Source organism: Squalius cephalus (assembly GCF_949319135.1).
Source record: "Squalius cephalus genome assembly, chromosome: 22".
NCBI classification, from domain to species: Eukaryota; Metazoa; Chordata; class Actinopteri; order Cypriniformes; family Leuciscidae; genus Squalius; species Squalius cephalus.
Window position 1 is genome coordinate 4,640,834 of NC_137143.1, and position 21,895 is coordinate 4,662,728.

The following is a 21,895-nucleotide window of genomic DNA, read 5'->3' on the forward strand; positions in this document are numbered from 1 at the left end:
ATGTATTGATGTGTATAGAAAGTTTAAACAAATTTGGAAAAAAGTTTTTTTATAAAATTCCTACCTACCCTACCTTTAAGTGTAAAATACCGAACTTGTCCTTTAAAACTCATCCCACTGCTCATAATCTAATTAACTTAAAACTCATCCCACTGCTCAGTCTCTACCCCTTTTGCATGGTCCATGAATTCTGGCCTCCTACTCCTGACAGAGTCTTGGTGCCACAGCATCACAGCTTTGCTTGGATCATACTCCCTGATCTCTGGAGAGGACAGCTGGACCATAAGGAGATCTGACAGTGTATCAGACTTTAGGTTGGAGCGCCAATCGGTTTTCACCTGTTTCATGGTACTAAAACCTCTTTCACATTCAGCTGTGGAGGCAGGGAAGGACAGGACTAGGTCAACCAAAGCCAGCAAATCAGGGCAGGAATGTTGATGGCTCCTGTTGACATGGAACCAGGATATCTTCTCCAGGGACTGGGGCTCTTGGTATATCAGAACCTTTAGGACTGTCCACTGGTCAGGGATTTTTTCAACATGGATGCCAGAGGCCTCCAGGACAGGCTTGAAGTGGTCCACCAAGGTTTCCAGTTTAGTGTCACCAAAATCTAGAATAATGTTATACAACATTACAAAAAGCATCATGCAGTTTTACTTCTCAAACTATAAAAATATGATCATGAACCTGAACCTAACCTGACTGCCCTGTAATACAAAACATAAAGAAACCTGCTGCTGCATCTCCTGACTCTGGCCAGTTGGTGAAGCTGACCAGCTTGGTTGCACTCAGAACCCCTACACTGGCATCCTGGAACCTGTCAGTCATACTCTCCACTAGACTGTCAAGCATTTTGTCCTGTGAGACGATGAGGCCGAGGGTCTTGCTGTCACCTCTGGTCAGCGAAACTCCCTCATAGCTGTTGGCCATTGTGGCCTTCATCATGGGCCCTTTTCTGATGATAAAATGCTAATACTCTTTCACATTCTCACATACTCTTTCACATTCTCCCTCTCTTATTGATGTAATCATTTCTCTTAATTCTCTTTAAGTATTTCTTATTGCAGCTTAAATTAACATACTTGGTTTTGTACTTCTTAGTACTGCCTGTGTTGAGCACAAGGAGCTGTGGGCTTCTGCTATGGTGATTGTGGACCTCTGCAGACAGGCAGACAGGTTGCTCAGGTGGGTTAGTGTGTCATGCAGGAAGCCACAGAAGCGGACAACAACAGCCTCCCTCACAGTACTGTAACCCACTTCAGAGTATGTACACCCTAGGTTCGTAGGAGCTGAAGAGTACAGTAATAACCAAGCAACACAGGTGTAACGTTTTGAAATGTGTAAACTTTTTAGTTCAACAAAATATTTCAACACTTCACAACAATTGTGTGCACACTACCTATAGGCCCAAAATAAATTTAGAATAAAATAAAATAAAATAAATGTCCTTTTTGAAAATGTCCCTTGGAAATTGTTCTTAGGGATCCTAGAGTTCAATCCAGAGTTCGAGTCAGTTAGTCAAAGGGGAATAGTCAAAGTCAAGAGTAAATATTCGAAAGGGAAAATCTCGTTGGTGTCGGTTTGTTGAACTGACACAATCCTACCACAGGCTTCCGGAATGCTGTGGTGAAGGTTCACAGTTCATTGGAAAGGCTCGCCATCTATGGATCAATGGTTCACCTGGTATGATTCAAGGACTGGAGCTTCTGGAACTTCTGCTCGCCTCATGAAAAGACCTGACCTGTATATAGAACAGGTTCAGTCCAGAATCTATGATATCAACTAGTTCTTGAAGTGTTGTACAACATTATATTACTGTTCGGAAAATATCATAGCATAGTTCACATGAAGAAAACAATAGCTATTTTAACAATTAAAGTTAGAATATACCATTTTAACCTTATGTCATTACAATGAATGTAATTATAGGAACACATTGTACTAATGAACTTTTTCTCTCTGCTTTTAATCCCTTTTTACATAGGATGTTTTTTAGATTTTGAATCAAAATAAATGAAATATAGTTTTTAATTGAAAACCATTTATATGAATTACAGCATTTGCTGATTTAACCACTTTAAATAACTTAAAATGATATTTTATATTCTCCTGTATGTAACTTTAACCTTTAGTCACATATATACCACAAGGTAAAAATGTTACGAAAGCATATTTTTGTAATACATGCCAAATTAGTTTACATTTCTTCTTAAACCATGAAATAAATGTATTTTATCATGTTACATTCCTTCAAAACAACAGAAAATGTTTGAATAATCACTAATTGGAGCTAGCATTGCCACCTCGTGGTTTTTCCACACACACATTCATTGAACACCTTAGCTTACCAAGAGAGGATTTTCAGTATGAAAAGCCAGGACAGATAAAAGCAATTTCTGGGTGGCTCTCCAGCTCAGCTAAAAGGCTTCCCACACTCAAAGCACATATGATTTCTTACAGTATGCATTTTCTGATGATCTTTTAATTTGGTCTTTCCACATAAAGAGCATGAATGTACCACAGGAGAAATGAACTGTCATGTGTCTCTTTAGGTTTGAAGCCTTCAGAAATGTTTTGCCACATTGATCACATTCGTGCAGTTTATCTCCGGTGTGGATCCTCGTGTGATCCTTGAGATTCTGTTTGTATGTGAAACTCTTTCCTCACTGACGGCAGGTGAAACATTTCTTGTCTCTTCTTTTCAGTGAAGAAATACTTTCAGTCTGTAAATGAGTTGTTTCTCTAGTTTTGACATGAGGATGTTTCTCCTCCTCTTCACTCTCCTCATTCTCCAGCATCACATCTGAAATGATAGTTAAAAGTCCCATGTTTCTGTAGCATATATTAGATCAACTGCACAATTATCTAAAATAATATTAACATTTTAAAACTATACAACAGTAATACAGTTCTGACAGTCTCCCAGAAAAATTTTACATTTATTTTAATAAAAAAGTTGTAATTACTTACTAATTTAAAATGAACAATTAATTAGCCATTGTAAATTTTTCACTCAACATTGAATCAATCAACAATTTCCTCCTTATAAAATGGCAACAACCAGGAAGTGACATCATTTGAACTCTTTCTAGAGTATGATGGGAAAATAATCTCAATCCATAGTGTTGATTACATTCATCAACCCTGTTACCAAAGTTATGTGTATAAATATATGCAACTTAACCTTCGTTTCCATCTCTTCTCGTTCTGTTCAAAAGAACAAAATCATCACTTCCCGGGATTTCTAACAATGACTTTAATATTAATAAGATATTAACAGCCAAAACATGATAAAACATGTCCAATTTCTGGGAATGACAGCACAGCACCGTGTCACCTGGAGCACTATATGCGTTCGTTCATTATTATGAATTTGCAGTTTAAATCTAAGATGTATAAAGTGTCTTTATAAAGATTACTCTTCAACAGTTTAAGTTTGTATTCGACAGATTCGACTCTACAATCTGGCTTTGGAATTTTAGAACACCAAATTTCAGAATGATTTTACATTTTATGATTTGATCAAAGTTTCAGATGTGTTGATTTGTCCGATTATTCCAATTATGAATGAATTATTCAGCCACGCTTTCTAAATGCACATATTACATTCCTTCTCAAGCGAGTGTACAAGTTTAATTTTGGAGATTTTGTTCACGTCTTCTGGCAATAATCAAAACATATCGTAAAGTTTTTCAGAGAACCATTAAAGTTGCGTATTATGCAACCTCATTATCTTGCAACTTACATTAGCCCAACAGTCAAAATAAGCCAATTATGCCATGGATACATTTCAGAAAACTGCTTCACAAATAACAGAAGCGCATCTAAGTTTTTATAGCCTATTATATTGTTGTGTTGGAAACACGAATAGCAGTCAAATCCAATAGATCATCGCCAAAACATGACATGTAGTGCACTTTGTAGAGGCATTTCTTCCACTTCTTACTTTTTTATACATTTAATATGGATATAGCAAGTTATTGATAACATTATAATTATTAGTATACTTAATTTTCCTGAACATTGGTCATAACAAAAATATCTTTCAGAGGTATTTTGAGATGATGGATCCCCCAAATGAGGTGCTGGATCGGATTTGAGTTTGAGCTTCAGCAAGAACCAATGAGGTTCATTCTCATGTTACGCAGCACGTTTGAGCTTCAGCAAGAACCAATGAGGTTCATTCTCGTGTTACGCAGCACATTTGAGCTTTAGCAAGAACCAATGAGGTTCATTCTCGTGTTACGCATCACGTTTGAGCTTCAGCAAGAACCAATGAGGTTCATTCTCGTGTTACACAGCACGTTTGAGCTTCAGCAAGAACCAATGAGCTTCATTCTCATGTTACGCATGCTACGTCGAGAAAATACCGTATACCGTGATAAAAGTTTCAGCAATTGTCGCAACATGAAAATTTGGTACCGTCACATGCATACAACTTTAGCAGAAATTATAAAACAGGTTTTGCTTTTTGATTTTTTTGATTTTGGCTTATGAATGGGAGAAACTGCAATGCGCAATATGGCGAAATACCATAGCATTCTGAATAAAAGAGTCAATCGTTGATTGGTAAAGTCATTATTATTTTACTGTAAAAAAACCTGGTACTGTCTAACAGTGTATATCATTTTGCTTCATGATTTAAATTATATCATTATGCTTAATTATGAGTCTAAATTTAAAAGCTTGCCTATGCTTGACGGACAGTTATATTAGCCGTGGCTCCTTTAAGTGCGCAGCGCAGGGTCTGTCGTCATTTCCGTTCGGATGAGCGCGCCTCGGACCATGCGCGCGCTAGCTGTTTTGCTGCGTTGAATCAAAAGAGAATTTGGGGTTAATTCATTTGATTTCAGATTAATTATGACAACCTTTAAATTATTTTTTTGCGAGCGGATAGATTAACAATCTTTAGTGTGACAGATCTATACATTGGCGATCGCAGAGAGGTCAGACATGGTCTGGTATGTATGATTGTCTTGTATTCGTTATATTTTAACATAATAACTTACAGTAATATAATATAATATTACGATGACATATTGTGCATATATTGCACACATACAGGAACATATACAAATGAAACGAGTTTTTTTTAAGTATTTGCCCTAGGATTATACGAGTTGAACTTAGTCTTTAGTAACATTACAGCTGCCAGATCTTATATAATCCTAATGTTACTGTACAAGTGTGTGTTTATAGTGCTTACACGCGCTCTTTGTATTCAATTACGAGGACACAATTGAGTATGTTATAATTACGTTGGTTTCACGATGTAAACAGTGTTATAAATTATGAGGTAAATCAGTCGAATTTGGCTAATAAACATGTTAAACAATGTTATATTGAAATTCTAAAGTGTCAGAAGTTTTCTGTGAGAGTTAGTTAAAGATGTTAAGAGATGGAAATTAAAATATTAATACCTCAGTGTTAAATGCCTATAAATTCACTATAGTGTGTTTGTGTGTGTGTGTGTGTGTGTGTGTGTGTGTGTGCACCTGTTTGCAGGTTTGTCTATGCTCGAGAGGGCTATAATAATGTCATCACTATTAAACACGTTCGCCCAAATATAGTTATACCTTGCTCATAAATGAGCCAGATGATGTTTATCATTAAATCTAGTAAAGTGCATATTTTTCTGTGGGCTTGAAGTGGAATTGATATGTATCATTGATATGTATCAAAAGTGTAAATCCACACTTTTAAGCCACAATGCTTAAAAACGCATGAAAATAAGCTTTCTTGATGGCAAAGCAACGTCACATGAATGTAACCGCGATAGAGATGATAGTCCAAAATCTCTACCGGTATATCGTGTCCACCTAAACCTTCTTCACATTCACAGCATAGCTTTGTATTTTGAAAAGGTCTTCAAATATGCTATTTTCTTTTTTTAAATCTAGTAATGATGATATTAACTAAATATAATAAAAAAATTAACATTAAGGCAGGACAAAAAGTTAACAAATAGGTATCACTGTACTTCCCCTGTTGATTGATGACATTAAAGGAGAACTCCGGTCAATTTTAACATTGAGCTAATTTTTTTGTAAATTTGCAGTGCTGTCAGTACAGAGAACAACGACAAAAATCGGTGTTGCCTACACCGTGTTATCCTCTTTTTAAAATTTGCACCCTGTTGACTTCAATGGGGCAAGTTTTAAACCTGCTTTTATCCTCTTAACATCCTTGATGTGTCATTACAAGTGCCCAGCCATGTGAGTGATTCCTTCAGAGTGAACACGAGTGAATCTGACTGCAGTAGATGTGAAAGATCTGAATAAAAGTGACGTTAATTCAGCCAGCGCACATACCTGTATTTACATCCTGTTTTCGGTCGAAGTCCACAGTAGTCGATTGTCGAGTTCGCGCGCGTGATCATAGGTCTACTGTGGACTTCGACCGAAAGCAGGAAGAACTTGAAGGTTTAAAACTTGCCCCATTGAAGTCAACAGGGTGCTCATTTTAAAAAGAGGATAACACGGTGTAGGCAACACCGATTTTTGTCGTTGTTCTCTGTACTGACAGCACTCCAAATTTACAAAAAAAATGAGCTCAATGTTAAAATTGACCAGAGTTTTCCTTTAAGAATTGCACAAAAAAAAAGTACGTTTTCTGAAATGTTATATTTAAATATGCAAATGATGCATTATCTAACTAAATATGCACTAATTTGCATACATACCCAGAACAGTAATCCGGACACTGGATTGAGCCAGGTTCAAAATTTAGTTTCATTTTGCTGACATATTAGAGTTAAAGGATTTGGATTTCTCCTTTTTATCGCTCTATAAATCTGAAAATACTGTCAACGGACAGGGGGAAAAAATTTGTAATTTTCACCATATATGTTGTATAAAATGTAAAATATGAACAAATCCCTCGGTACAAACCTTCAGAATATGGATGGGAATAAAAGTTTGGTGCAAGTTCTGCTGAAGTGGAGATTTCTGACTCAACTTGAGAAAACAGCCTTTAAACATATGTATTGTAATTGAAATCTACATAAACAAATAGACAATGAGTTTTTAAATCAGTGTCTTCTTTGCAGATTCGGACCCAGTTATTCTCTCGGATAAGACTGCTGTATGGACTTGTTCATGATGAACTGTGAGTTATTGGCCACGTGCAGTGCGCTGGGTTTTCTGGAGGAAGACGTTTACCACAAAGAGCCAGACTGCCTTGGTAATGCTCAAACCTTTGAGCCAAACTACTTTACTGAAGGAATATCAGGAAAACGCTTGATGCATTTTGTCTTTCCTGTTACATGTATTTTGAATTTAATAACGAAACATTATCTTGTGACAGTCATGTTTGCAATTTGTTGATTATAGAGAGCGTAAAGGATCTGATTCGTTACCTGAGACACGAGGATGACACGAGGGACATCAGACAGCAGCTGGGAGCTGGACAGATCCTTCAGAATGACCTGTTACCCATCATCACCCAGCACACGCAGGACAAACCACTGTTTGATGCCTGTATTAGGTGTGTATTAGGCTCATTATTTTTTTAATGTCTTGATGAATTTCGATAAAATGGCTGCAATGACAAATGATTAAAATAATAAATGATCCAAAGACAAAAATAAGAGACCTGACCAATTCAAATCATTCTCAGGCTAATGGTGAACCTGACCCAGCCAGCGCTGCTCTGCTTTGGAAAAGTTCCTGATGATCCGGCCTTCCGACATCACTTCCTGCAAGTGACATCATACCTTCAGGCTTATAAAGAGGTATAACACACAACAAAGACTGAAGGCTTTATATATCGCCACTATATCAGCATTAACGGCCACAAATAGATTTCAGTGCTTCTTAGTCATTAACTAGAGTGTGGCGGCCCGAAAATATATTTAAACTTCTCATAATAACACCAAATGTCTTAAATGTCGTGTTTTGTGCCATTGCTGTCAAACAAACTAAAATCGTTTTCATTATCAAAAGACTGTCTGTTTGCACTGCACAAAGAGAGGTGCGTGCTTCGCTCACGCGATTAGCACATGATCAGCTCTGCGGGTTCGAGTCTCAATACCGGTTCACAGTGAGTGAATGCAGTGACCTCCATCTGTGCATGTGCATCTGGGAACACAGTTACGCATTATTTTTACATTTGCATAGTTGACGATTACAGCATTTCACTACATTTGTAATGAGACGCATTTGTAAAACCGCCCAAATAAAAGCACGACTGCAGTTTCCATCAAAATAAAAGCTCACGGGTTTATCTCTTGCATGTATAGAAATTCGGACAAAATTAATTATAAAAGTTTCATTTATTTTTCAGTGCATTTGTTTTACAATATATGGCTATTACTGTCATAGGAAGAATATTATAACATTATTATTTGTAGCAGTATTATGTAGTGAACAATATCACAACTAAAAAGAGGATTGAGTCCCCTTTAAAGTTCAGGTACAAGTCAATTACTTTTTCTTTAATCAATTTGCACGCTGAATATGGGTTGAAGCTCTTAATTTTATCTTTAAAAGTGCACCAGATTGATTAACTTAACTTTAAAATATACACATTTTTCTTCCCGCCTAGAGGGAACGAGGTCCACCCACCACAGTTTCACAAAATCCTGTGGGAAACACTGTCGACGCCTTCTAGATATTTATGGTTCTGATTTTTACTTGCATTTTCATTTGCATAAAATAAGAAATTAATGTTTTAATGAAACTGCTGCTTCCAATGCGCAACAAACGTTTTCTTTAGGCCTCATGATTAGAAGCTGCCTCATTACTGTCTTATTGCTGTACTCGTTGCCAGTTTAATTAAAGCCGCAGTAATCACAACATGCAATAAGATGCGTAAGAGAAACCTAAAAGCATGTAATCTTCACATTGCTAAATACCAAAAATTAAGTTCCAGTCTAAGTAAAAAGTTCTTAAGCAATCACTGAAGACAAGTAAACCGTCAGTAATACAAAAACAAAGAAACAAATGACACCGTTGGCTTTATGAAAACAATGCACCGTGGGCACATGCATTCACACGGGTAAATATAGGAGAATCATATAAAAATCGAATGAATGTGTCGCACTTCCTGCTTCCAGCAGTGGCACTATGACTGTGACTCTCAATAGCCACATTCATTATATCCACTATTTTCAACAATGTTAGTCTATTTATAAATGCAGTCCATCTACCACTATCTACGCATTCTATCTATCTTTAACCATGATAAAAAATTATACTTTTTAATATGAAACTAATATTCTTAAAGGAACACACCGACTTTTTGGGAGTTTAGCTTGTTCACCGTATCCCCCAGAGTTAGATAAGTCCATACATGCCCTTTTCATCACAATCACTCCGCCCAAGTAGCAGTGCTTCGCCTTCTGAGAATATAGTTCCCAGTATTTATACGGTTAGAAGATGGCTGTGTCTCATGTGACCTTGTTATTTGTACATGCTGTGACTATACAAATCACAACATGGAAATAGGAAAATGTTGGCATTATTTTGTCACTTATAGGGAGCGGTATGCTAGCTGGAGCCATTTACCTCCAGTCTTTGTGCTAAGCTAGGCTAGCGGTGGGTGCGTCAGACAGAGTTAAGGCACGCACGGAGATGAGAAGGGTATGTATGGACTTATCTAACTCTGGGGGATACGGTGAATAAGATAAAGTCCCAAAAAGTCGGCGTGTTCCTTTAAAGAGTGAGTCATTGATTCAATTCAGTCAAATGATTCATTCAAATCAGCTGATTCATTCATGTGTGAATTGCATCATGCAGTCGTTGTTGTCAAACCCTGAATATTGATACAAATTATTAAAATAATCCTCTCTGTTTAAAGGCATTTGCAGATGAGAAGATCTTTACTGTGCTGAGTGAAACGCTCTACAACCTTCTTCAACTGGTGAGGGTCGAATCTATGTTCATGTGCCAGATGGTGTGATTGATTGGAAATATCATTCATAATTCCTCATGTTTTTCTCTGAGGACTGGGAGCAAAGAGCCGAAGAAGATAATTTACTGATTGAGAGAATTTTGCTGCTGGTCAGAAATGTGTTGCACGTCCCTGCAGACCCATATGAGGAAAAGGTGAGAGTTCGTAGACTTGAACATGCTCACAGAAATCTCGTTTATGATATACCACACATCCTTGATATTCATTGACCTAGTAATCAAAATAAAATTTCAACAACTTGACCTTGATATTTACATGCATAAGAGGTTACTCGGTAACACTTTATTTTACAGTGTCATTTTTACATATATTACATGTAATTACTGTAGTAATAACTATAAATTATGCATAATTACGTGCAATTAACCCTAATCCTAGCCCTATAGTAAGTACATGTAGTTAATTATTATCACTCAGTACTTAAATGTATAATTACACTGTAATACTGACACCTTAAAATAAAGTGTAACCGGTTACTCTACAATACAAACATGCTGCAAGTTTAAAAAAAAAAATTTGATTTGCTTTTTAATTACTTGATGATAATAAAAAACAACAATACATTTTAGCCATTTTAGTTTTACTGTTGTTTTGTAAAAACAAAATGATTATTATCAGGGGCCGAGCACATAGGCATCTGTTATTGGCCAATCCCCCTGATCCCTCATCTTTCTCTCAACATTTCCCCAAGTTTGGCAGTTCTTCTAGCCCCAGTTTTGCTGCTGGAGATAAACTCCGAGATGTTATTAAACAGCTTTCGGTTAGACACAGCTTGGGTCCTTCACACCGTTTGCCTTCGGGAATGTTGTGGTTTTTTGTGTTGGATGATTTGCGTGCGTTTATGTGCAGAATGTGGATGATGATGCCAGTGTTCACGATAAACTGCTGTGGGCTGTTCACATGAGTGGACTGGATGATCTGCTGAAGTTCCTGGCCTGTGCTCAGAGTGAACAGCAATGGAGCTTCCACATCCTGGAAATCATCTCCCTCATGTTCAGAGATCAGGTGACATGATGTTTCAAATAAGGCTGAGTATTGTGTGTGTAAAGGACCTTTCAAGGAATAGTTCACCCTACATTTGAAATTCTATCATCAGCTAATGCCCTCATGTTTATAACCTAATAGATTTCTTCTTCAGAACACAATCTTGGCTATGTTGGTTCATGCAATGCAAGTGAATGGTTATCAGATCGTTGAAGCTCTAAAAAGCACAAAGGCAGAAGTAATCCATATGGATAATTTCTGAAGCGATCTGATCATAGCGACTTTTTCCATGTGTTTTGCCATTTCAATCTTTAGGCACAATGATTTAAAATGACAATTTCTAGAACTTGAAGCATGTAGATAGTGCTAGGTGCTATTTGTAATCGAGCTTGAAATCATGAGCACCAAAGGTTTTTTTTAAAGGATTTGAATTGATTGTCTGTTATTACTCAACCTAGTAGATTGCTTTTAGTTATATTTTAGTAAAGGTTTGGTAAACCTTTACTAAAATAAAACTAAAAGCGATCCACTAGGTTGAGTAATAACAGACTTGCATTTATTGGATGAACAGCTGGAATATTTTGCTTGTGGAAGTCAGTTAGCATGAGAGAATTAGCATTTTTGGGTGAACTATTCCTTTCTGATTGCAAGTTCAATAGAACACCTTGGAGCTTTACACTAAAATGCACAGGAAACATGGATCTTTTCATCTCGCGTATTTAATAATCGCCTGTATGTTTTTGGCACGACTCCTGCAGACTCCTGAGCTTTTGGTGAGTGCAGGACAGATGCGTTCTGCCCAGGAGAAACAAAAAGACATGCAGGAGCTGGAGTTATTGAGACAGAAAGAACTAGCTGAAAAACGCAGCCGTACGCTACTGAGAGGCACCAGGTGAGAGAACGTGATCATATTAGGTATGGCGCCGGATTGTTGACTGATTTATCATTTGTTATTGGTATTTTTTTTAAGCCATGTTTTTAGCAGCAGTGCTTTAAATGATTAGTTCACCCTCGTGTCATAATACAGCTAGTCAGCTATCTTTGCACTAGATCATATCTTCACATAAACCTACTAAGCAAATACAACAATCATTTATTCTCCTCTTATATTTAGACACTCTCGTTTCCGTGGCTCGTATGTCATTCAAGGGTTGAAGTCGGTTGGAGAGAAAGATGTGATTTTTCACCAAGGACTTCACAATGTAAGTGTCACTTTAAAATAGTTAGAATTTCATATTTCAGTGTACTTTTTTAGTTTTTGTAAGTACCTCTCTTTTATTAACAAGTATGTTTTTTTTGATGTCTTAAGTATAAGAACTATTCTCATGACGTGGGTAAGCCCGTGAGACGCGTACCCAAACGCAAACAGATGGCTCAAGATTCAGAGAGCCAACGACGCTCGGCGTTAAATGTGCGTCTCTTCCTGCGCGAGTTCTGCATCGACTTCTTGGAGAACTGCTATAATCGGCTTATGTACCTTGTGAAGGTGAATGACGACATCCACATCACTGAAACTCAAACTCTCTCTCTATATGAGTTTTGCCAATCATGCGTCTTGTTTTCCGAGCAGGAGGGGTTGATCCGGGAACGGGCCCAGCAACATGATGAGACGTACTATCTGTGGGCTTTAACCTTCTTCATGGCCTTTAACCGGGGTCAGAACTTCAGACCGGATGTGGTGTCTGAGACCATGTCCATCCGCACCTTTCATTTCATTGAGAAGAACATCACCAACTACTATGAGATGATACTCACTGACAAGAGGGATGCCACATCCTGGTCTCGCAGGTTGGTCTTGTAATTTTTACTCTTGGTTATGGGTAGAGATGCACCGGTCGACTGGCCGTAAATCAGAACTGGTCGGTTTTTGCTCCAAACACGTGATCGATATTTGCCCTATTTTCTGGCTGATTTAAAGGGTTAGTTCACCCAAAAATGAAAATTCTGTCAGTAATTACTCACCCTCATGTTGTTCCAACCCCGTAAGACCTTCGTTCATCTTCGGAACATAAATTAAGATATTTTTAATTAAATCTGAGAGCTGGATCACTCCTCCATGGGCTGCTAGGTGACCGAAACTTGCTGGCCCAGAAAAGTTATTAAAGAGATCGTTAATATAGTCCAAGTGACTACAGTGGCTCAATCTTAAGTATATATCAAGCGACGAGAATACTTTTTGTGCGCAAAAACAAACAAAAATAACGACTTTATTCCACTATTCATTTCCTTCTCTCTGGGCCTCTAGTTGGTTCACGTAGTGTTTTTGCGTAGCGCGTCTGTTACACGTCACCACGTAGGCTTACTATTGGCCGAAGCTGGTCATGTGTGTGATGCGTCTGACGTGCAACACAGACGCGCTGCGCAAAAACACTACAAGGCCCAGAGAGAAGGAAATGAATAGTGGAATAAAGTCGTTATTTTTGTTTGTTTTTGCGCACAAAAAGTATTCTCGTCGCTTGATATATACTTAAGATTGAGCCACTGTAGTCACTTGGACAATATTAACGATCTCTTTAATAACTTTTCTGGGCCAGCAAGTTTCGGTCACCTAGCAGCCTATGGAGAAGTGATCCAGCTCTCAGATTTAATCAAAAATATCTTAATTTGTGTTCCGAAGATGAACGAAAGTCTTACGCGGTTGGAACAACATGAGGGTGAGTAATTACTGACAGAATTTACATTTTTGGGTGAACTAACCCTTTAATTTGGCCGATCTCTCTTCTGGACTTGCGCACAAACTGCATTGTAATCATTTCCCAAAATTTGATTTCTCTGGATTGACCATATTAATTTCTCGATTTTAATTGGTAATGATATGGTTTCTTAAATCTGTTGTTTTCTGTTGATGCGTGAGCAAAACTTCACCAAACATTTGTAGTGCGCCTGCCATCCAATCGCGAAAAACTGTTACTTTGAAATATGAAGTACAGTCTCAACTTCAAAATAAAAGTCTTTTTTTATTAAAGATTTCAAACAATAAATGTGCTCTTTAATACGCTGTGACACTGTAACACCTCAGTGCGAGCGTCAGCACGGATCAGGCGCACGTAAACTGATCTCATGTCCTCTTTACTACAGCACGAAATAAACAAGGGTGAACACCAGAGTGTATATTGAAAGATACATTACATCTTACCGAAATTAATCCCGTCTCAAGTAATCGCTCAATCAGTGTTTCAACAGAGGAAAGACGTCAATAAAACAGCTTGTAGGCTATACAATGTCACTTAACCTTACATTTACCTCAAACAAGCGATTCAATGTCTATAAACTCATTACTTAGCTAGAAAGAAAACTAAAGAGGATTTTGCTAAATATGTGCAGTGTATTGCAAATTCGTTATATTTTTACTTAACCTGTTAGTGATGTCTTCAGTATTTAATGTATGTTTGAATAAATCTGTCATGAAAACAAGTTATAAACATTTCAAATTATTGTAATTAATTTATTACTGTAATTCACAAACTGGAATAGAAACATTTCTGTTATTAAAAAGTTGATATAAAAACTGTGTGCAGTTTAAATGTTTGTACAACTCTGTTTTAGCTATTTGAGTGTTTTTTTCAGTAGCATTCAAGTATGAAAATGAAGAAATGAAAAAATAAACTGGCAAGGATTTAAAATGCATGCAAATAAAAAACTTTCATGTTGACGCGAGTGTAAGAGAAATTGCAACATTTTGAACAAAGCGACTGTCTTCAAGTCTGAAAACTCCCTGAATCTTGTGTTGAACTATAAGAACTGACATCTGCATATTTGAACAACTAAAAAAAAGGTAATATTACTTAGTTAAGTGAAGTACTGTTAATATGAACCGGTTATCTTCTCTTTTTACCAGAATGCATTTGGCTCTGAAGGCGTATCAGGAACTGCTGCTGACAGTAAATGAAATGGATCGCTCAAAGGATGAAAACATCCGACACAGTTCCAGCGTCATCAAGAGTATGTTTTATTCTCTTCCTTTTTTAAATCTGTAAAATCGATTAGGTAATTACCTTGGTTTTAAATGTTACTTTTCCTCTGTGACACCCATCTAACTGTCACTTGTTTGCTTTTCTTCCGGTGTGCAGGTAATATCTTTTATCTGATGGAGTTCAGGGAGATTTTTCTGACTCTCTTGCGTAAATTTGATGAGCGAATGCAGCCGCGCTCATTCCTCCGAGACCTGGTGGAGTCCACACATCTGTTTCTGAGGATGCTGGAGAGATTCTGCAAGGGCCGAAACAATCTGGTGGTGCAGGTGAGACCAGAGACGGCATTAGTTGAGATCACTGGATAAGCTGAACCATTTTAAGTTAAAATGACATGTGGTGTGTGCCAGTTACATTTACTTGTATGCATTTGGCAGATGCTTTTATTCACACAACTTGTTTCGATTGCCTGGTCCGAACCCAAGTTCGATTGGATTAGAGGTCGACCGATTCATCGGTTTTGCCGAAATATCGGTGGCGATAGTTGATTGGTGGAACTATCGTTATCATCAAAAATTCATACCGATGGTTTTTCCGGGTTGCATCTCTTGCTGGGGTGGCTTGTGCACAGTCATTACATGAGAGCGCTGAGAAGAACAAGAGCGCCCTCTAGAGGACAAACAACAAACTATCACTGGCTGAGTTGTTTACTGTAACACTCTTAATTGCTGAACTTCTAGATCAGTCGAATTCACAAATTAACCATTCGATGTTGTGAACCAGTTGATTGAAAAGAATCCGCTCATGAAACGGACATCACTATCGGATCTCGGAGAAGATCTCGAATTCTTCATTTTAAAATAACGAGGAACAGCGTGTTTTCCTGAAATTAAGTGGAGGAAAAAATCTAATTTTATGCTTTGCAATGTAGTGAAGAAAATGCATAGATTTGAATGACATAAGATCCATCATTTCAGACTAAGGACAACTGAGCGACTCGTACACAACTATTAAGGTTCAAACATTCATTGATGCTGAAGAAGGCAACATGTGGCATTAAGATTTGGGGCAGGTTTTTTTTTTTTTTTTCTATGGTGATGAAACTTGAAAATAAATTTTACTTTCAAGGATTTTACAAATTTTTTTTTTTTTACTTTTAGAAAAGAAGAGTGAAACGAAGGAAACGTAGCAAGAAGAGCCTTCAGACAGAGCCCTCAGCTGAAGACTTGGAACAGACATGGCAGATCGTGTCTCAAGAGCTCATATCTTCTGGCTTTCAGGTGAGTTATAGAAAATCAGGAACAGAAAGAAAACAAGCATTTTTAATAACAAATGGGATATTTAGACCATTTTGATCTTCGTCATACAGTAAAAACATTCAATTTTGAGAATCTTTAAAGTGACACACTTGACAATAGCCGCGTTTCCATTACCCTTCAACTTGTGCAAATTGAAATTGCGAATTGGAAATACGCCCAATGGAAATGCGTCAATTTCGCAAAAACTCCCGTTTATCGCAAAAAAGTTTTTACGCTCGCATGAGGTGGTTTTTCAGGCAGTTCGAAAAAGGAATATTTCGCAAAACTGCAATGGAAACAGTTTTTGCACATTTACAGTCACCTGACTTAGAAGGCGCGGTGTGTTTGGACAGAATACAAGACCGAGTTCTTTATTAAATTCATAAAAGACAAAATAATTACAGGAATAATGGATTCTAAACCTCATAGAGATGCCACAATCAAGACCTCGAAGCAGAAATGAGTGAGAAACACCCAGAAACACCTCATATGTGCCGCTCACAAGTATAATAAGGGTCGTTCCTTACCATTAATGCTGGGATAACACACCTACGTTTCCTTCCATTAATAATAATAATGTCTAGTGCGATGGCTGTGATATATATAAACCTACCAACGTCCGTTGCCATGATTTTTGCAATGACTTATCGCGAGAGGAAAATAGTCGCAATAGTTTTTTATAGATATTTGAAAAAAATCGCAAAAGTTTTGCACATATCTGTAATGGAAATGCGCCTAATGTGACATACTTGGGTTAATTTCCCAAGTATTCAGTCTGATTACAAATACCATGTGTGTTAAATGAATACATGTTGTGTATATAAACACACTTGTGTGCTGTTTCTCATGTTGGCTTGCAGCTGTCAGAGAGTCTGACTGAGGGTGCTGTGCCCTTCGACGCCGCATCGGACACTCCAGTCGATGAGCAGAGGACTGAAGCGTTGCTCAAGATTCAAGACTGCATTATATCTCGCTCAGGACCTGAAGCTTTGAGTTTACTCCGGGCTGCACGGTAAGACATCAACCACACCAACACCTAGAGCAGGGGTGGGGACCGTAACCGGCCCGCAAAACAGTTTGATGCGGCCCACGAGTCAATTCCCTAGCAGATTTAGTCTGCTTGATTAACATTATTACAATTTATTCCTATTTAACTCTGATATGTAGCCTATATATATATATATAAGGTCCTCGAGTCGAATGTGTTAGAATATTTCACCAGCATCAGCCTTTTCACAGTTTGTATCACTCCGCTTGTCTGTGTTTGCGCAACTTGCATCATTAAGCCAGTAGGTGGTGACAAGTGACTGTCTTTATGAGTGAATAATTGAAATTTAATTGAACTGATTTAATAGTGCCAAAAACATTGATTAACTCAAGAAAGAAACAAGTTGCTGAAACCAATCTTTAATGCTAAAAAGTTTACATCTATGCAAAATAATCCTTGAAAGATTTCTCCTTTAAGGCCATTCCTGTTTGGAATATGTGATTGTGTATTGTCAACAATAAGCAGAAACATTTTGCATTTCCATTTTGTAGTGTGGATCATTCATTTCAACATTTATCCTCATTCTCATGTTTAAGAATCTGTTATCTTGACAAATAATTTATGTATACTGCCCACTGACAGGCTTTTAAAGCTATTGTTATCAAAAAATGTTGGCCTTCAAACACCTTAAAATGCACATATGTAGGTCCGAGAAATCAAAATTTTCAAGGGGGAGCATGCCCCCGAACCCCCCTAACTACCTCACATTTGAATGTGTGTGTCTGTGTGGTAATATGGGCTGGTGTGGCAACAGTGCCAGGACTGAATTTTTTAACCAGTCTGCCCCCCTGCATATAGGCCTAAAATATACATTATTCTCTGTATCGAATCATGTTATCTTGTTACCCACCCCCAGCCCCTGATGTTTCGGGCTCAGCCCCTGATGTTTTTAAAACCTAGAAACGCCCCTGCTCATTACAATGGCCCTTAAAGAATGTTAAAAAATTGTAAATGGCCCTTGATAGGAAAAAGGTTCCCCACCCCTGACCTAGAGAGTGTCGTCTTTTTTCTCACTGTTTTTAAATGCCTAGCTTTGTCAGAGCTTTATCACATCATGACATTTCTCCACACAAGAAAAAATGTGTGTGACGCTGATTGATTCACCTGGTCCTTGAAAGATGTCATTTGTCACTGATGCATTAAATGATTCGTAGAAGATCTGTCAATAATTTAATGTAATGTAATGAGTAATGTCATAATGTTGGACATAGTTAACATCTTAATGTAATTAGTTCAAAGAAAACTAATTTCTCATGTGGAATTATTACAGCAGTTTTTGTGGATGACAGATTTCGGCAACCATACATGACACTCGAATTAAAAAGATTCTGTGTATTTCAAAATGCATTAAGCCTCTAAAAAGTATGTTCTTTATAATATGAATGAATATCAAATCCAGACGTAATACATTCGCCATGTTGTTATCCTGCTCTTTTATGAGTACTGTGAATTTGGACATTCTACTTTTGTCACATACTGTTTTCCGCTTACTATATAGTAGGGAAGGATGCGATTTCGGATGCAGCCACTAATCCAAAATTGCCAAAATATGTATATGTATAATATAATGTCCAGCGGTATATAACCTACCCCTTTGTTTGTGAAAGAGGGAGATTGTTGTTGCAGCTATGATTCATTTCAGTCAGCTGGAAGATTCCCTGGTTTTAGAAATGATGGTTTAAGAAAACAAATTTGATAAATGCATTAACAGTGTTAAATAAGTGTTATTTAAAGGGGTGGTATAATGCCCTTTTCACAAGATGTAAAATAAGTCTCTGATGTCCCCAGAGTGTGCATGTGAAGTTTTAGCTCAAAATACCCCACAGATATTTGTATATAGCAAGTTAAAATTGTCACTTTTTTTGAGGGTGAGCAAAAACGCACCGGTTTTGTGTCTGTTCCTTTAAATGCAAATGAGCTGCTGCTCTATGGGATCAAATTCCCGCCAAATATATAGCGGTCGCGTATAAAAAAATAATAAGCGTGAATCAAAAATTTAAAAACACATGTAAAAATATATTGCACAAACTGATCAAAATGATCAGAATAGCAAACAACGTGGTCACGGATCAAAATATAATAAGCGTGAATAAAGAAATAACAAGCATGAATAAAAACTTTAAACACATTAAAAGTTATTTTGCACAAAACTTAAACTTATGGTCATGCTTTGTTAAAAAGTATGGTTTTATTACTGTGTACTTTGTGCTTTCTTGCATTTTCTGCTCATATTTTACTCTTTTGTACGCTTGTGATGTTTTTCTCTTTGCTCTTCTTTCTATGTTCTGCGCTTGCTCTTCCAAATGTTGCAGTTCGAGTTTCATGTAAATTAGGGCGGGCTTAAGCGTCACCATTGGTCCACTAGTTCTAGATTGACAGATACTCCTCTAGCCAATCAGTCGAAGAGGGGAGTTGACGTCACACCAATGCGACTCGTGGCTACTGATGCTTACTTGTTATACAGCTATTTTTTACAGTCTATGTTATACAGGGGAAGACGACCATCAACAGGACACCTTTAAACTGCATGTGTGCCTGCAACTCAAACTGTTGCCGGTATACGTATACCTGGCAATATGGTATAGTTAAATTCGTCATCCTAACAACGACCTGTTACAGTTATGCCTGTCTGATGATCCATCATTCACCTCTAATGCACTTGACCTGGCACCGCGAGCGTCGATCTTCTCCGAGCAGCCACCACCTACTGGCCGTTTTACTTTCATATTTAATCAATAACAAGGATGTGTAATGTCGGTCCTGGGTGCAGAGTTTAGCTCCTTCAACCCTAATCAAACACACCTGAACCAGCTAATCATCGTCTTTAGGATATTTAAGACAGGTGAGGTTTTAATCGGAGTTGACGCTAAACTCTGCAGGACAGCGGCACTCTAGAAACAACGTTATCTGATGGAGATGTTGCTGTATTCAAATTTTAAGCTATATTTAAAACATTAATTCTAAAGTAATATGCAATTATGTAGCTATGTAAGTAAACACAGTAAGTTTGTAATAAATCACTGTATTAAATTCAACTGGTTTCTCTATATCTTCTCTGTAACACAATAATTTTCAATAATCTTGTCAAATTTGGCGAGGTTAATAAAAAAAAGGTAGGCAATGCGTAGCGGCGACAGGTCAAAGTCCTAAAGTCTTCAGACAATGGCCGTTTTTAACTTAGTTTTTGCGACGAATTGTAGTGTTTCATAATTGCAGGATGTTTCGCTTACAGCAGCCTTAACATATTGACATCATGAGCCAAGTAATACCTATTGTTTAACACCAATTACCAGTGTGCACATTAACATTCTCATGTATCTCAAAAAAAATGAATTTAATTATTTATGTCCAAAGTTCAGATAGCTTTACTGCTTGAAAGTCTTTGTAAAGTTAAATTGAACTGCCGCCTTCCCTTGTAAGTGTAGCACTCCTGTAAAAATAAAAATGAAATAAAAATGTTAAAAAGGAAATAAAAGAGAGTGCAGCAGTGCTTCTTTGTTGTTATATTTACTCAGAATGAAGTGCTTCACGGGCGCGCACCACCCACTGAAGTGTGCGGTGACCTATTTTTTTACAGTCTATGGCGGTGACGCAATCACGCTGGTATGCCAAGCGAAAATAATTAATTTAATAAATGCACATATCAAAGCACAAATAAGAAATTGAACAGTATATAAAAGTATTAGAAAAATAACATTTTAGTATATTATAATGGAATTGAAGAAATTGTACAAACATAAACAGCTTGTACCACGAGTCGCATTAGTGTGACGTCAACTCCCCTCTTCGATTGATTGGCTAGAGGAGTATCTGTCAATCTAGAACTAGTGGACCAATGGTGACGCTTAAGCCCGCCCTAATTTACATGAAACTCGAACTGCAACATTTGGAAGAGCAAGCGCAGAACATAGAAAGAAGAGCGAAGAGAAAAACATCACAAGCGTACAAAAGAGTAAAATATGAGCAGAAAATGCAAGAAAGCACAAAGTACACAGTAATAAAACCATACTTTTTAACAAAGCATGACCATAAGTTTAAGTTTTGTGCAAAATAACTTTTAATGTGTTTAAAGTTTTTATTCATGCTTGTTATTTCTTTATTCACGCTTATTATATTTTCATCCGTGACCACGTTGTTTGCTATTCTGATCATTTTGCATTCTTTTTTTCAGTTTGTGCAATATATTTTTACATGTGTTTTTAAATTTTTGATTCACGCTTATTATTTTTTATACGTGACCGCTATATATTTGGCGGGAATTTGATCCCATACTGCTCCCGGCACAGGGGGCGGAGCTTCAAGAGCTTGTGTCATTTTACCTCACACAGACATGCACTGAAAATGTCAATGTTTATGTTCAAACCGGACTCAGACAATAATGGAGAGACTCAAGAAGAAGTGGCAACATGTAGACAACATTTCTGAATGGTTAGTTGATGAATTTATGTAGCTTATGTGCAGTTATCTTCTAGTCATTGATTAGCATATTCTGTCTCGATAATCTATAAATCGTGTTCAGGGGGCGGGGGTTTATGTAAATTTTAGGGTTGGTGATGTCACTAACCCGGGAGGAATGTGGTGTAGTCTCTACTAGCCGTTTGTTGTAGTCCTTAAAAAACGATTTCTTTAAAAGCAAATATCTCCCATTGCTTTGAACATTGAGCGTCGTAACTTTGCAGATGTTGTTTATGATCAAACAGAAACATTACACACTAACTAAAGTTAGAAAAGTGAAATCATAA

At 37.3% G+C, this 21,895-nt stretch overlaps 1 protein-coding gene across 1 annotated transcript in view; it reads left to right on the plus strand.

Moving 5' to 3' along the window:
• The first annotated feature begins 4,764 nt into the window (after nt 1–4,764).
• timeless (timeless circadian clock) overlaps nt 4,765–21,895 on the plus strand; it is a 37,621-nt gene continuing 20,490 nt past the window's right edge. Inside the window, exons 1-15 of the mRNA XM_079857315.1 lie at nt 4,765–4,961; nt 7,049–7,182; nt 7,332–7,485; nt 7,618–7,732; nt 9,799–9,861; nt 9,945–10,046; nt 10,762–10,917; nt 11,655–11,788; nt 12,011–12,098; nt 12,206–12,382; nt 12,467–12,684; nt 14,735–14,838; nt 14,967–15,136; nt 15,968–16,087; nt 16,966–17,117. Of these exons, the coding sequence (XP_079713441.1) occupies nt 7,086–7,182; nt 7,332–7,485; nt 7,618–7,732; nt 9,799–9,861; nt 9,945–10,046; nt 10,762–10,917; nt 11,655–11,788; nt 12,011–12,098; nt 12,206–12,382; nt 12,467–12,684; nt 14,735–14,838; nt 14,967–15,136; nt 15,968–16,087; nt 16,966–17,117 (1,850 nt within the window). The 5' untranslated portion in view covers nt 4,765–4,961; nt 7,049–7,085. The remainder of the gene's footprint in view (nt 4,962–7,048; nt 7,183–7,331; nt 7,486–7,617; nt 7,733–9,798; nt 9,862–9,944; nt 10,047–10,761; nt 10,918–11,654; nt 11,789–12,010; nt 12,099–12,205; nt 12,383–12,466; nt 12,685–14,734; nt 14,839–14,966; nt 15,137–15,967; nt 16,088–16,965; nt 17,118–21,895) is intronic.